We start from the raw sequence: 12,686 nt of genomic DNA, 5'->3' as shown, positions 1-12,686 counted from the left end.
CAGTGGGCTGGACACCTCTCCGAAGGTGGAGTTTTGTAGGCCTGAGCCTGGCTCTCATGCCGATTCCTCGTACCGGCGCCTTATGGCTAGGGTTTCCGAGTACTTGGGATGGTCTGCTCCCCCAGGGGAGTTTGTGCAGGATGAGCTCACGGACATCCTTGATGTTGGTCCCCCAACTGACCCGGTACTGCCGTTCCATATGGCTTTACAGAGAAGGGTGGCGGCGGCTTGGACTGCTCCGGAGAGTCTCCCGGCGGTGGGCAGGTCCTTGTCGCGAAAATACCGTCCAGCCAGTAGCGACCCCGGCTACTTGACCAGGCACCCCACTCCGGAGAGTTTGGTGGTGCAGGCGGCCAAGGCCCCGGCAAAGCAGACGTCGTACCCTACCATCCCTCCTGATAGGGACGACAAACATTTTGATGGCTGGGCGAAGAAAGTGTTTTCTTCTGGTGGTATGGCGCTTCAGGCGGCCAACTCCATTTGTACCTTGTCTCGTTTCACACACACTCTGTGGAACTGTGTTGCGTTAGCGGTTGAACATATTCCCGAAGGGGACGAACGGGATGGTTTTCTTGCTATGGTCCAGGATGGTAAGGATGCCATGAGTGAGTCCGTTCAGTCGGGTTTGGACATGGCTGAATGCGTCAGCAGGTCCATGGCGGCGAGCACCGTGATACGCAGGCTTGCGTGGTTGCGGAAGTCGGGGTTTGCTCCTGATGTGCAGTCCCTGCTCCTCAACATGCCCTTTGACGGTGAACACCTTTTTGGCAGCTGCAGCGAAGTCGTTGGGCGCTGCAGTTCGCCAACCTCCGCCTTTTCGTCCTAGGGGACAGCAATGGAGGGGTGGTTACTCGTCCTTCAGTAAAGAGAGAGGAGCTGGCAGTCAAAGAGGCCAACGCAGGGGTACCAGAGGTGGACGACAGGGTACCCGTGGTGCCAAGGCCGCTCAGGCAGTTGCCTCTTTGCCCTCAGATAACGCCGCAGCCGCTACCACTCAGTCATGAGGCCATGTCCCATGGTTTGCCGGTTGGGGGAAGGCTGGCGCAGCATCTTGTAGAGTGGTGTGCCATTACTTCAGATGTGTGGGTTCTGGAGATCATAACCCACGGCTACTGTCTTCCCTTTCGGCACAGGCCTCGCGACAATCCACCGGGGAACCTCTCTTTGCAGAGTCCGGATCCGCTCCTTGCACAGGAAATTCAAGCCTGGTGCCTGTAGTGGAGAGGAACAAGGGATGGTATTCCCCTTATTTTTTGATTTCGAAGAAAGACGGGGGATTGAGACCCATCATGGACTTGCGCGGTTTTGAACAAACTCCTCAGGAAGGACAAGTTTAAGATGGTTACTCTCTCTCTCAAGTCCTCCAGGCCATTCAGCTTCAGGACTGGTTGGTGTCTCTCGACATCAAGGATGCTTACTTCCATGTGCCGATCCATCCCAAGCACAAGAAGTACCTGAGGTTCGCGGTTGGCGACTCGCACTTTCAGTTTCTGGTCCTGCCGTTCGGATTGACCTCCGCCCTGAGGGTTTTCACCAAGCTCATGGTGGTGGTGGCAGCGCATCTCAGACAAGGGGGGATTCATGTCTGCCCCTACCTGGACGATTGGTTGATCAGGGGGAGCTCTCCCGAGCAAGTCCTAGATCATCTGTCCGTCGCCTGCCACTCCCTTCACAGGCTGGGCTTCTCCCTCAATTTAAAGAAGTCCCATTTGACCCCAACACAGCGGCTCCAGTACATCGGAGCAGTGCTCGACACTTCCCTGGGGCAGTGTTTTCCTCCCCAGGTGAGGGCTCTTCACATTCAGCAGATGGTGCACAAGTTTCAGCATGCCCAGACGCTCCCAACGTTCGAGTTCTTGAGGTTGCTCGGCCTCATGGCATCCTGCATTCTTCTGGTGCCAGAGGCTCGCCTGCGGATGAGATCTTTGCAGTGGGCACTCAAGATGCAATGGTCGCAGTCCTCCGGCAGGATGTCGGACCCGGTTCAGGTGCCGCCCTCGGTCGCCCGGGACCTTCTGTGGTGGGCCGTCGAAGGCAACATAATGAAGGGGGCTCCATTTTGGCTTCCCTGGCCGGAGGTGACGATCGTGACGGATGCATCCCACACGGTATGGGGAGCTCATGCCAACGGGCTGACAGTCAGCGGTCGTTGGTCTCCGTCGGAGTCCAGACTCCATATCAATCTGTTGGAGCTGAGGGCCGTCAGGCTAGCCCTGAAGGCTTTTCTGCCGACTGTGCGAGGAAAGAATGTCCTGATCCTGACGGACAACACAGTGGCCATGCACTACCTCAACAAAAAGGGGGGGGCAGGGTCACTTCCTCTGTGCAGGGAGGCGATGCAGCTCGAGTTCTGGGCCATCCAGCAGGAAGTTTCGATCTCGGCAGTTCATCTGGCCGGAGACGAAAACGTGACGGCGGACGCTCTGAGCAGGCAGAGCACGATCTCTCACGAGTGGGAGTTGGCTCAGGAGATTCTCCTGGAGATCTTCGCCCTTTGGGGGACCCCTCAAGTGGATCTCTTCGCCTCCAGTGTCAACCGGAAGTGCGAGAGATTCTGCTCGCGGAAATTTCCTCCAAAAGGAGCCTTAGGAGACACGTTTGTGGTGGAGTGGTCATTCCCGCTGCTGTATGCGTTTCCTCCAGTCCCCGTCATCCCGCAAGTGCTGCGGAGGTTACGGAAGTTCGGTTCCCGGATGATCCTCATTGCTCCGACGTGGGCTCGGAGGACGTGATACCCGGACCTTCTCGACTTGTCCATCTGCCCTCCACGTCGTCTTCCCTACCGAGACGATCTGCTCTCACGGGAGGGGGGGGTCAGGTTCTCCATCCAGAGGTCAGATCCCTCAACCTTCACGCTTGGCTTCTGAACGGTTGAGGTATAAGGATTGGGACCTCCCTGAAGACGTGATGGAGGTTTTGCTCTCGGCCCGAAGGCCAGCAACAAAGTCTCTGTACCGTTGCCGTTGGCGTAAGTTCTGCGACTGGTGCAGAGTTCAGAATGTGGATCCTTTTGCATGTGACGTCCCCATGGTTCTGTCCTTTTTACTTTCTTTGGCCCACAGGGGCTTGCAAGTGGGTACCATTAAAGGTTACCTGGCCTGGCGGTGCTGTCCATCTTTAAGCGCTCGTCTGAAGTGTTCCTACTTTAAAATCCCTTTAATTTCACAGTTTCTGAAAGGGCTCACTAATGTGTTCCCTCCGTCACCTTTCCTGGTGCCCGGTTGGGATTTAAACCTTGTTCTTAAGTTTCTTATGGGTGCTCCGTTTGAGCCTTTACATTCTTGCCCTTTGAGGCTGTTAACTCTGAAAACTGTATTTTTAGTTGCAGTTACTTCCGCTCGCAGAGTGAGTGATTTACAGGTACTTTCAGTTAAGCCACCCTTCACTGTATTTCACAAGGACAGGGTTGTCCTTAGAGTTCGTCCTTCTTTTCTTCCGAAGGTAGTGACAGAATTTCATTTGGCCCAGAAGGTTGTTCTTCAGGCATTCTATCCTCCTCCGCATCCTGGTAAGGAAGAGGAGAGGCTTCATACGTTTGATCCTAGGAGAGCTTTAAGCTTTTATGTTTCACGCATGTCCCGGGTCAGAGTGGACGATCAACTCTTTATTGGTTACGCTGGAAAGCGTTTGGGACAAGCTGTGACGAAACAGACTTTGTCTCGCTGGATTATTTTGGCCATCTCGGAGTGTTACCGCTTGGCGGGTAAGGACCCACCGGCTGGCTTGCGGGCCCATTCTACCAGGGGTATGGCTGCATCCACTGCCCTGCAGAGGGGTGTGCCTATTCGCAACATCTGTGATGCAGCCACCTGGGCTTCAGTACATACATTTGTACGTCACTATTCCCTTGATTCCATCCGAGGACAGGATCTGGCCTTTGGCAAGGCGGTCCTTTGCTCTGCTATTTGATTGGCAATTCTAAATTTTGATTCTATATTCTTTCCCTCCTCCTTGCTCTGGTACTGCTTTGGGAGTCTGTCATAGATATGGAATACGTCGGAGGACCCAATCCCCTCAAAGAACGAGTTACTTTCTTACCTGGTAAAGTTCTTTCGATGGGATGGTCCGACGACGTATTCCATATCGCTCCCTCCCTGCCTTCCCCGCTGCAGAATTTCTTTTGTGATTGCAGCTTACGTTCCGCAAGGCTTTGTGCCTGACTGGCAGTTGACTAATGTCACACGTTCTAGGAGAAAAAACTACAACTGAGGCTACGTGCGTCGTGCGTCCTACTTATCACATCGGAGGACGTCGTAGGAGGTCCTCGACGACGGCGCATCAACGTCATGGACGCAGGACGCAGACGCCGAAAAAAGTTTCCGAAGCAGCACAGCTGTGGTGATTACATGTCATAGATATGGAATACGTCGTCGGACCATCCAATCGAAAGAACGTTACCAGGTAAGAAAGTAACTTCATCAGTTTTACAGGGCTGCATCCCCACAGTGCGTATTTCTGGTGTGTGAATGTTCCTAATGTGATTTGAGACATTTGCTTTGTGACCCGAGAGTTCCCGAAGAGGGTGGACCTACGCTGCAAATGTGTGCCACGCTTGCTCCTCTAGCTTTTCGGGTTCATGTTAATTTTATTTGTCCCGGAAGGTGTAGCATTGAGATGCCTTAAAGGAGCATAGAACACATGGGCGCTTTGTAAGATGTATTGTAATTCTTGGAATGTGCAAACCTATGTTGTTTTTCGGCCTGCAGATACTTTTTTGAGCTGGCTGTAAGGCTGCCGTGCAAGCCCCTCTACTTAGTGCCTTCATTCTTACACAGTGGCCTGTGTCAGATTTGAAGGACATCATCCATCAAGTATTTTAATGAAATAATGGTTTGCGTTCCTCCATACTCGCATCCTTATCTGCTGTGGTATGTTTTTGAATTGGTCAAGACAATATGGAAATGTACATGGATTGCGATCACTGCCATTCCTTATCCGTGAATCTAGTTTTCTATTTAGCCACCATATGATAGTTTTCCAAGTTTAGTGTATTGTGGTAATTAACCGATAGCTTGTGATTTCATAGAAATAGCATGCTTATCCTAGTGACATGACTGAGGCCTCTGCTTTGACTTTTTTCATGCTTACTTCTGAAATTGCGTATGTCAAAAGGGTGTTTGCCAAAGAGAACAGCAAGATAGGGAAATAAGAAATGTGATATGTGTTTCTAGTCTACTAATGATCTATCGATGCAATCAAGCAAGGTGGGAAGAAGATAGTGTTATACATGTAACCAATTTTCTATGTAGGTTATCTGGTAGCTTCACCTGCTGTTTCATCAGCGCCTATTAACGTAGGCAGGCGACCATCTGCCTTGTCCACTCAGAAAAATGAAGAACCTGACCTGAAGGAAAAAAGTCAGCTTGCGACCACCGTACTTGGAAAAATCAGGGGAGGGACACCAAGAGGGCAGAACAACAGTGTATCAGACTACGAGGAATTGCAAATCAGTGTTGGAAAATCTGTTTATGAAGGTAAGAAGTTTATTTTCAGTGAAGAAAACCTCAAACCCACATGTAAGCACTCTGCAAAGGCACACATGTTTTCCTTTTTATTTGCACTTCAACCATCCAAAACGAATTGTGATGGTGGTGGTAGTATTTTTCCAGAGCAGAAAGGCAAGATAGCTGTTAAATGCATTAGCTAATTGATGAACATGTCTGTTTCTTGGCAATTAAATATGTTTTTTTTTCACTACTAAACAAATTCACCATATTTCATTGCTACATCGTCTGTAGGCAACAGTAGCACAGTACGGTGGTACTCATTCACTTTTAACTTTGTTAAACTAGTAAAACTACATTTTTGAGTCTGAAATGATGGTATGCAAGTAAGGAAAAATTGATAGTTGAGGCGAATGCCTGCAGACTGTAACCATGGTAGATGCACATTGCCATTTTAGAACTTTAATGGCTGTATCGACCTCTGTTAAGTATCAAAAGATAGTCATATTCTTCATACAAGCAGATGTGTCTACCTTGAACCCACCAACCTACACAGTTGTCCATTGTTCCGCTCCCATCCTTGAGTAGTCTGTGCTAAACAATCGGTTCTGAGCTCAGGTTCCTAAATCTAAGATGACCATAAATGTGCTATGTCAATTCTGCTTTTGTAAACCTACTGCACTTTCTATAACTGCATGAAGGAAAACCGTTTGGCCAGTCATTCAGATGCCTTAGCATCCATGGCATACATTAATATCTATATTGTGTGAATCTGCTGCATTCAACAGGTCCATTTGGTCCCGAATGATGCATGAAGGGATTTCCCACTAGGTGGATTTTTTAAATCCAGAATAGGTTTCCAGAAACTCATATATATGTTGGCTGTTGCTGTATGTAAGACATGGTCCTGCAGCCATTTCACAGACAATGCCATGTAAGTTCTCTTGTCTTTGTGGAGTAGAAAATGTACATCCTTATTTTACATAGGCACAATTGGAATCCCTTGTCAAAGTGGCACCTGTGACCATTGGCTTGAGGCCGAGGATGGCAGCTGTGCCTGACGAAGAGCTCACGTTTGCAGTCATTGCCTGGTAACCCTAGCACCCATGGTCAGGTTAATTCTCAACAGAAGATAGCCTCTGAGTTCTAGCAGGCTTTGCCATCATTGGAAGATGATCCGGCAGCAAACAAAATAATGAAGTAGAAATAGCAGCACAGGGAGATTGAAAGGTATAAGACAAATCTAGAGCAGCAGTGATTAGGAGTGGTGGAGTTAGGATCCAGGTGCTAGCTGTGGTGCATAGTAGCATCATGTCTTCAGAGCCATCTAGCGAGTAGTGCGTATAACAAACAATGAAAATGAAAAGCAGGGCAGTGAGAAGCAGAGTTCAGAGCAACCAATTCATCCAGCAGCCATCTTGCCCCCATATGTTAAAGAGGCCTTGATTTTCTTCTGGATCTTTACCACTTAGACTGCAACCGGGGTCAAGTGTGAAGGTCTAGCTGTGAAACCCTGGGTGACTGCACATTGGGTGTGAGGTGATGGGGATGCAGTCTTAGTGCAGAGGGTTTCAATCTTGGAATAAGTACTGTTAACTTAGGTTGTCGGAGCATTTGAGATGAAAGAGGAAAAGTGGCTTTATTTGAGGGGATAAAAGGTGCATGCTGTCTCCTGAGAATCCGAAACGGTTTCTTCGGCCATTTGGTAACAGTGCCACTTTAGTAATGTTCCTTTTCACCATTAGAAATTAGAAAGGCTTTCTTTAAGCCTCTTGTATTTGGCAGGCTGCAAGGGCCTTTCATTTCCTCCACAGAAAATAAGGCCACACCTCCATTCATTGCATCAAGACGCTGATTTTGCGCAAAGCTTGCAGGTCTTAGTACAGCCCCAGGGAGAGGCACTGAGCTGCATCTTTGTTTTACAGTTCCAAAGTAATAACATCTTGCTCTCATCTTTTGCTTCCCAGTCTCAGGGCTTTTAAACCCAGCACACTCCTTGAATTAGACTACCAGCTGTCCTCCTCTCCCCTTGTTTTAAGGTATGTGTTAGGCTCAGATATTATAACCCTTTTCCTGTGGGTTGCCCTCCTGAGCATCACTGTTAAATTACTTCCCCCTTGCCTAGGGCTTTTTCCAGGCTGTTCTTTTATAACCAGCTCTAGATTGTCCTCCTCAGCCTAGGTCTTCTCGTTTCTCTGAGTCTGGTCTCCTCCAGAATCAGGGATATAGCCCTTATCAGGCATTGCTTTTCTCCTTCTTTGTCTCTGTTCCTGGCACCTGTCAGTGTTCAAGCAATAGCTCCCAGCAGGCTCTTGGCTTTCTTGTCCACTTCTTTGGCTTCATCTTTTGCCAGTGTCTTGAGATACAGACATCAGCAGGCTCGTTGCTTTCTCCCTTAGGCTTTCCCTGATGCTCTCTATCTATCTCGCAGAGCCTGTTCTGTGATGGGGTCTCTGCTTCTTCGGCCTTCTTGATGGTATTGAAACTCCCTGTTTAGTCTCTGCCCTTTTATAGGATGCGTGTTTGGCTTGATTTTCCAATCCTCACCTTATGGGGATTTACCCCCCACTTGCGCCCCCCTACTGTTACTTGGACCCCTACTTCCGAAAAGATGATTACCTCTTACAATTCTGATTTCCCAAAGCATTTCCTTTTATTCTTTCTGAGAATCCCCCGATCCTGTTTCTCTACTCTCAGAATGCAGTTTGTGCTTGAGCCGTTCTAATCTGGCAAGCAAATGCTTACAGGGTTGTGGCACTAATTTGTTAAGTGGAACAATCCTCATCTAATCGCTGCTCTCCCAAAGTCCCTTGAAATGTTGTAGGTATCATGCTTGGGGTGTATTGCCTGCACTGGTGTCTTTCAGTGGGCAGGTGAATATGTAATCATTCTTCGAAGGGATTGTGTCCTCCGATGTATTCCTTATCTTAGATATCTCTTTCCAGCTTTGCTGGCCTCGGAAATTTTTTCTCTCTAGAGGGCGCTGCGCGTCGACATCCGCCGAGTCGATGTCCCTCGACAGACGCCGTATCGACATCGACGTCATCCTGCCTATAAAGGCCGCATGCAGCGTCCGTTGCTCAGTTCCGTTTTTCCGCGCTTACTCAGTGCCTCGGAATATCGTTGCTTAGTTTCGTAGAGAATTATTCCAATTTCCTCGAGATATTCGATCCATACTCGATGGCTTCCTCGTCTGAACCGACGACCCCTCGGTCCGGCTTTAAAAAAAGCTGAGACTGTGGAAAAAAGATGTATGCCGAGACTGTGGAAAAAAGATGTCGCTGACTGACCCTCGCAGGGTCTGTCTGTGGTGTTTGGGAGCTGAACACCATTGTTCGGAGTGCAAGGACTGTATGTCCATGACAACTAAGGCCCTGAAGGAGCATAGGGGGAAGCTGGAAAAACGTAAGACTTCTAAAGCTTCTTCTTCCTCGACGAAGTCGAGACATTCGTCTCCTCGTCACCAATCGCGCTCCAGGTCTCGAAGCGGGTCCCATCACTCCTCGAGATCGAAGCACTCGAAAAGGAGATGCCAAAGATCCCCTTCTTCGTCCTCCTCTTCCTCTGTTTCACCTAAGAGAATCCCTTGCCCCACGAAACATAGTTCCCGGGCTGAATGGGAGGAATTCCAAAAAAATATGATGAGCGTCTTCGTGAAAGCGGCCTCGACCCCCTCGAAGACTGCCGAGAGCGATGCTCTGGTCGAAAGACCCGAAGGTCCAAAACGCCGCGAGTCGCAGTACCCGGCGAAGGAAGCTTCTCGAGCGCATCACGAATCCTCGAGTAAAGCAAAGACCTCGAATCCTTCTTTGAAGGTTCCGTCGACGCCGTTGTCGAAGGGACCATCGACACACGGGTCTGTCGACTCGACGCCATCCTCAACACCGGCGTGGACGCCAAGGAAAGTCACGGTTGCGGCGCACCCAGTGGCTATTCCCAGGTCTTCGATGACGATGTCGTCGAGATTGTCGACATCCTCAAGCAGAATTCCAATTCTATCGAGGACCTCGAGGCCTCCACCTTTGTTTTCAAAGCCTTCGATGTCGGCGTCGACGACATCGACGTTTTCGAGGCCGATTACAACAAGTTTGGCACCCTCTGGCTTGGAGATGGGTTTCACACCCTTTGTGAGTTCAGACCAATTGAGAACAATGTCCTCAATTATGGAAGAGGGAGAATTATCTGACCAAGAAGAGACATTTGAGTTGCAGGGATCTGCAACCCCAGTTCAAGAGGAGTTATCCTCAGAAGAATGCAGATTAAAGGAACTCCATGATTCCTTACATGAGGCAAGTGGTTTAGACACTTCCCCAGAGGTGGAGTTCGCTAGGCCAGACCCGGGGGAGCATGCTGAAACCCCTTATAGAGCCTTAATGGCCAGGATCACAGAATTTATGGGGTGGTCAACACCTTCACAGGCTTTCCAACAGGATGACCTCACGGATATTCTTGATAAAGGTCCACAGGAGGATCCTGTAGTACCTTTTCATAAAGCTCTTCAAAGACAAATCATGACGAACTGGGAAACCCCAGATGTCGTCCCGGCAGTAAATAAAAAACTGTCCACTAAATACAGGGTATCTTCTGCAGAACCGGAGTTTTTGTCCAAACACCCATCCCCAGAAATTCTGGTGGTACAGGCAGCATCTTCTACTGACATCAAGACTGCTTACCCTACCGTCCCACAGGACAGGGACGATAAAAAATACGATGCAATTTCTAAGAAACTCTTTTCGGCTTGTAGCATGGCGTTAAAATCTATTAACGCTACTTGCACCCTTGCTAGATTTAGCCATACACTTTGGGAGTGTGCTTCTACAGCGGCTGACTGCATCCCGGAGGGAGAAGAAAGGTAGGCGTTCCTAAATATCATAAAGGACGGTAAAGACGCTATGTGCGAATCCCTCAAGACGGGCATTGATTCGGCTGACAGTATCAGCAGAGCAATGGTGGCAAGTACAACAACCAGGAGATTTGCTTGGTTGAGAAAGTCTGGTTTTGCCCCAGATGTGCAAGCCAGGCTCTTGAACATGCCATTTGATGGCTCTTCTTTGTTTGGGAAAAAGGCGGATGACAGTTTAGAAAAACTGCAAACATCAAAGGCAGCAGCAAAATCCCTAGGCGCTGCAATCCGTCAGACACCTTTTCGTCCCACAGGAACCTCTGCGAGAGGCAAGTCCTTTCGCTTCTACTCCGCATTCGGAAGAGGTAGAGGACGACCGGCTCAAAGGGGACAAAGAAGAACTACCCGAGGTGGACGGGGTAGATATTCAAAAGCCGCAGCAACAGCAGGTGCCTCTTTACCATCGTCATCTGCATCAGCCGCCCCAAAACCACTCTGAGGACTTCCCTCACAAGACACCTGTAGGAAGCAGGTTAACTCAACATCTGGCGGAATGGCAGGCTATCACGTCAGATGCTTGAGCGTTGGAGACAGTTGCACAAGGTTACTGCCTGCCTCTCCTACCTCAGAATCATCCACCGGGGATCAGCTCTCAAAAAGCTCCAGATCCACTCCTCTTGCAGGAAATTTTAGACCTGCTAGAGAAAGGTGCCATAGAACCGGTACCTGTAGCGGAGAGGAACAAGGGCTGGTACTCCCCTTACTTTCTCATTCCAAAGAAAGACGGAGGACTGAGAGCCATCTTGGACTTGCGAGAATTGAACAAATTCCTCAGGAAAGACAAATTCAAGATGGTAACTCTTTCTCAGATCCTTCAGGCCCTTCAGTTCCAGGACTGGTTGGTATCTCTGGACCTTCAGGACGCTTATTTCCATGTGCCAATCCATCTCAAACACAGGAAATACCTGAGGTTCGCAATTGGCAACTCTCATTATCAATTTCGAGTGCTGCCATTTGGGCTGACCTCTGCCCCGAGGGTCTTCACCAAGTTAATGTCGGTAGTGGCTGCAAGTCTAAGGAGGGAAGGGATTCACGTCTACCCCTACCTGGACGATTGGTTGATCAGAGCTGTATCTTCAGAACAAGCTCAGATCCAGCTAGATCATGTTTGCCACTCCCTTCACAGACTGGGCTTCTCCCTCAATTTAAAGAAGTCACAAATGATACCATCGCAGAGACTCCAGTTCATCGGAGCGATCCTGGACACTTCCCTGGGAAAAGCCTCGCCACCAGAGGTGAGGGCTCAAGATATTCTACAGATGGTCACCAAGTTTCAAAATGCCCAACGTCTCCCAGCCTTCGACTTTTTGAGGTTGCTAGGCCTCATGGCATCCTGCATTTTCCTAGTACCAGAGGCTCGCCTGAGAATGAGATCCCTCCAGTGGGCACTGAGAACTCAGTGGTCACAATTCTCAGGGAGAATGACAGATCTTCTTCAGGTTCCCGACAGGGTGGCTCGAGACCTTCAGTGGTGGGCCTGTCAGGAGAACATTCTGAAAGGAGAGCAGTTTTGGCAACCCTGGACGGAGCTAACAGTAGTCACGGATGCCTCACTCACGGGGTGGGGAGCCCACGCCAACGACTTGACCATCAGCGGTCGTTGGTCTCCATCGGAGTCCAGAATACATATCAACCTGTTAGAGCTGAGGGCCATCAGACTTGCGCTGAAGGCTTTTCTGCCATCTGTACAAGGAAAGAATGTCCTGATAATGACAGACAACACAGTGGCCATGCATTATCTCAACAAAAGAGGAGGCGTAGGATCACTACCTCTGTGCAGAGAGGCGATGCAGCTCTGGTTTTGGGCAATCCAAGAAGGAATCTCTCTATCAGCAGTTCACCTAGCCGGAGAGAAGAACTTGACAGCGGACGCTCTGAGCAGGCAGAGCACAGTCTCCCACGAGTGGGAACTAGCTCAGGAAGTCCTTAAAGAGATCTTCGCCCTTTGGGGAACCCCTCAGGTGGATCTGTTCGCCACCAGTGTCAACAGGAAGTGCGATCTGTTCTGTTCAAGGGAATTTCCCCCGAGAGGAGCTCTGGGAGATGCGTTCATAGTGGACTGGGAGTTTCCGCTCCTGTACGCGTTTCCACCGGTCCCTGTCATTCCTCAAATGATCAGGAGGTTGAGAAGATTCCGGAAAACCATGATCCTAATTGCCCCGGATTGGGCCAGGAGAACGTGGTACCCGGACCATCTAGACTTGTCCATCTGCCTTCCAATTCGACTTCCACTCAGAGAGAATCTGCTCACACAGAAGGGAGGTCAGGTTCTCCATCCAGACATCAAAACCCTCAACCTTCACGCTTGGCTTCTGAAAGGCTGAGGTACAAGGATTGGG

At 49.6% G+C, this 12,686-nt stretch overlaps 1 protein-coding gene across 6 annotated transcripts in view; it reads left to right on the top strand.

Moving 5' to 3' along the window:
• Positions 1–12,686, top strand: part of CENPT (centromere protein T) — a 1,770,416-nt gene that overhangs the window by 1,035,331 nt on the left and 722,399 nt on the right. For 5 of the 6 annotated variants that reach the window (XM_069655348.1, XM_069655339.1, XM_069655321.1 and 2 more), the window contains exon 13: positions 5,250–5,474. The exons of the other annotated variant lie outside the window; for it this stretch is intronic. In XM_069655348.1, the coding sequence (XP_069511449.1) occupies positions 5,250–5,474 (225 nt within the window). The remainder of the gene's footprint in view (positions 1–5,249; positions 5,475–12,686) is intronic. 6 annotated transcript variants of the gene reach the window in all.

This window comes from Ambystoma mexicanum, chromosome 1p (genome assembly GCF_040938575.1).
Source record: "Ambystoma mexicanum isolate Mex_15411 chromosome 1p, UKY_AmexF1_1, whole genome shotgun sequence".
Taxonomy (NCBI): domain Eukaryota; kingdom Metazoa; phylum Chordata; class Amphibia; order Caudata; family Ambystomatidae; genus Ambystoma; species Ambystoma mexicanum.
The sequence above is the reverse complement of the archived record's forward strand: the minus strand, read 5'-3'. Positions and strand labels throughout refer to the sequence as shown.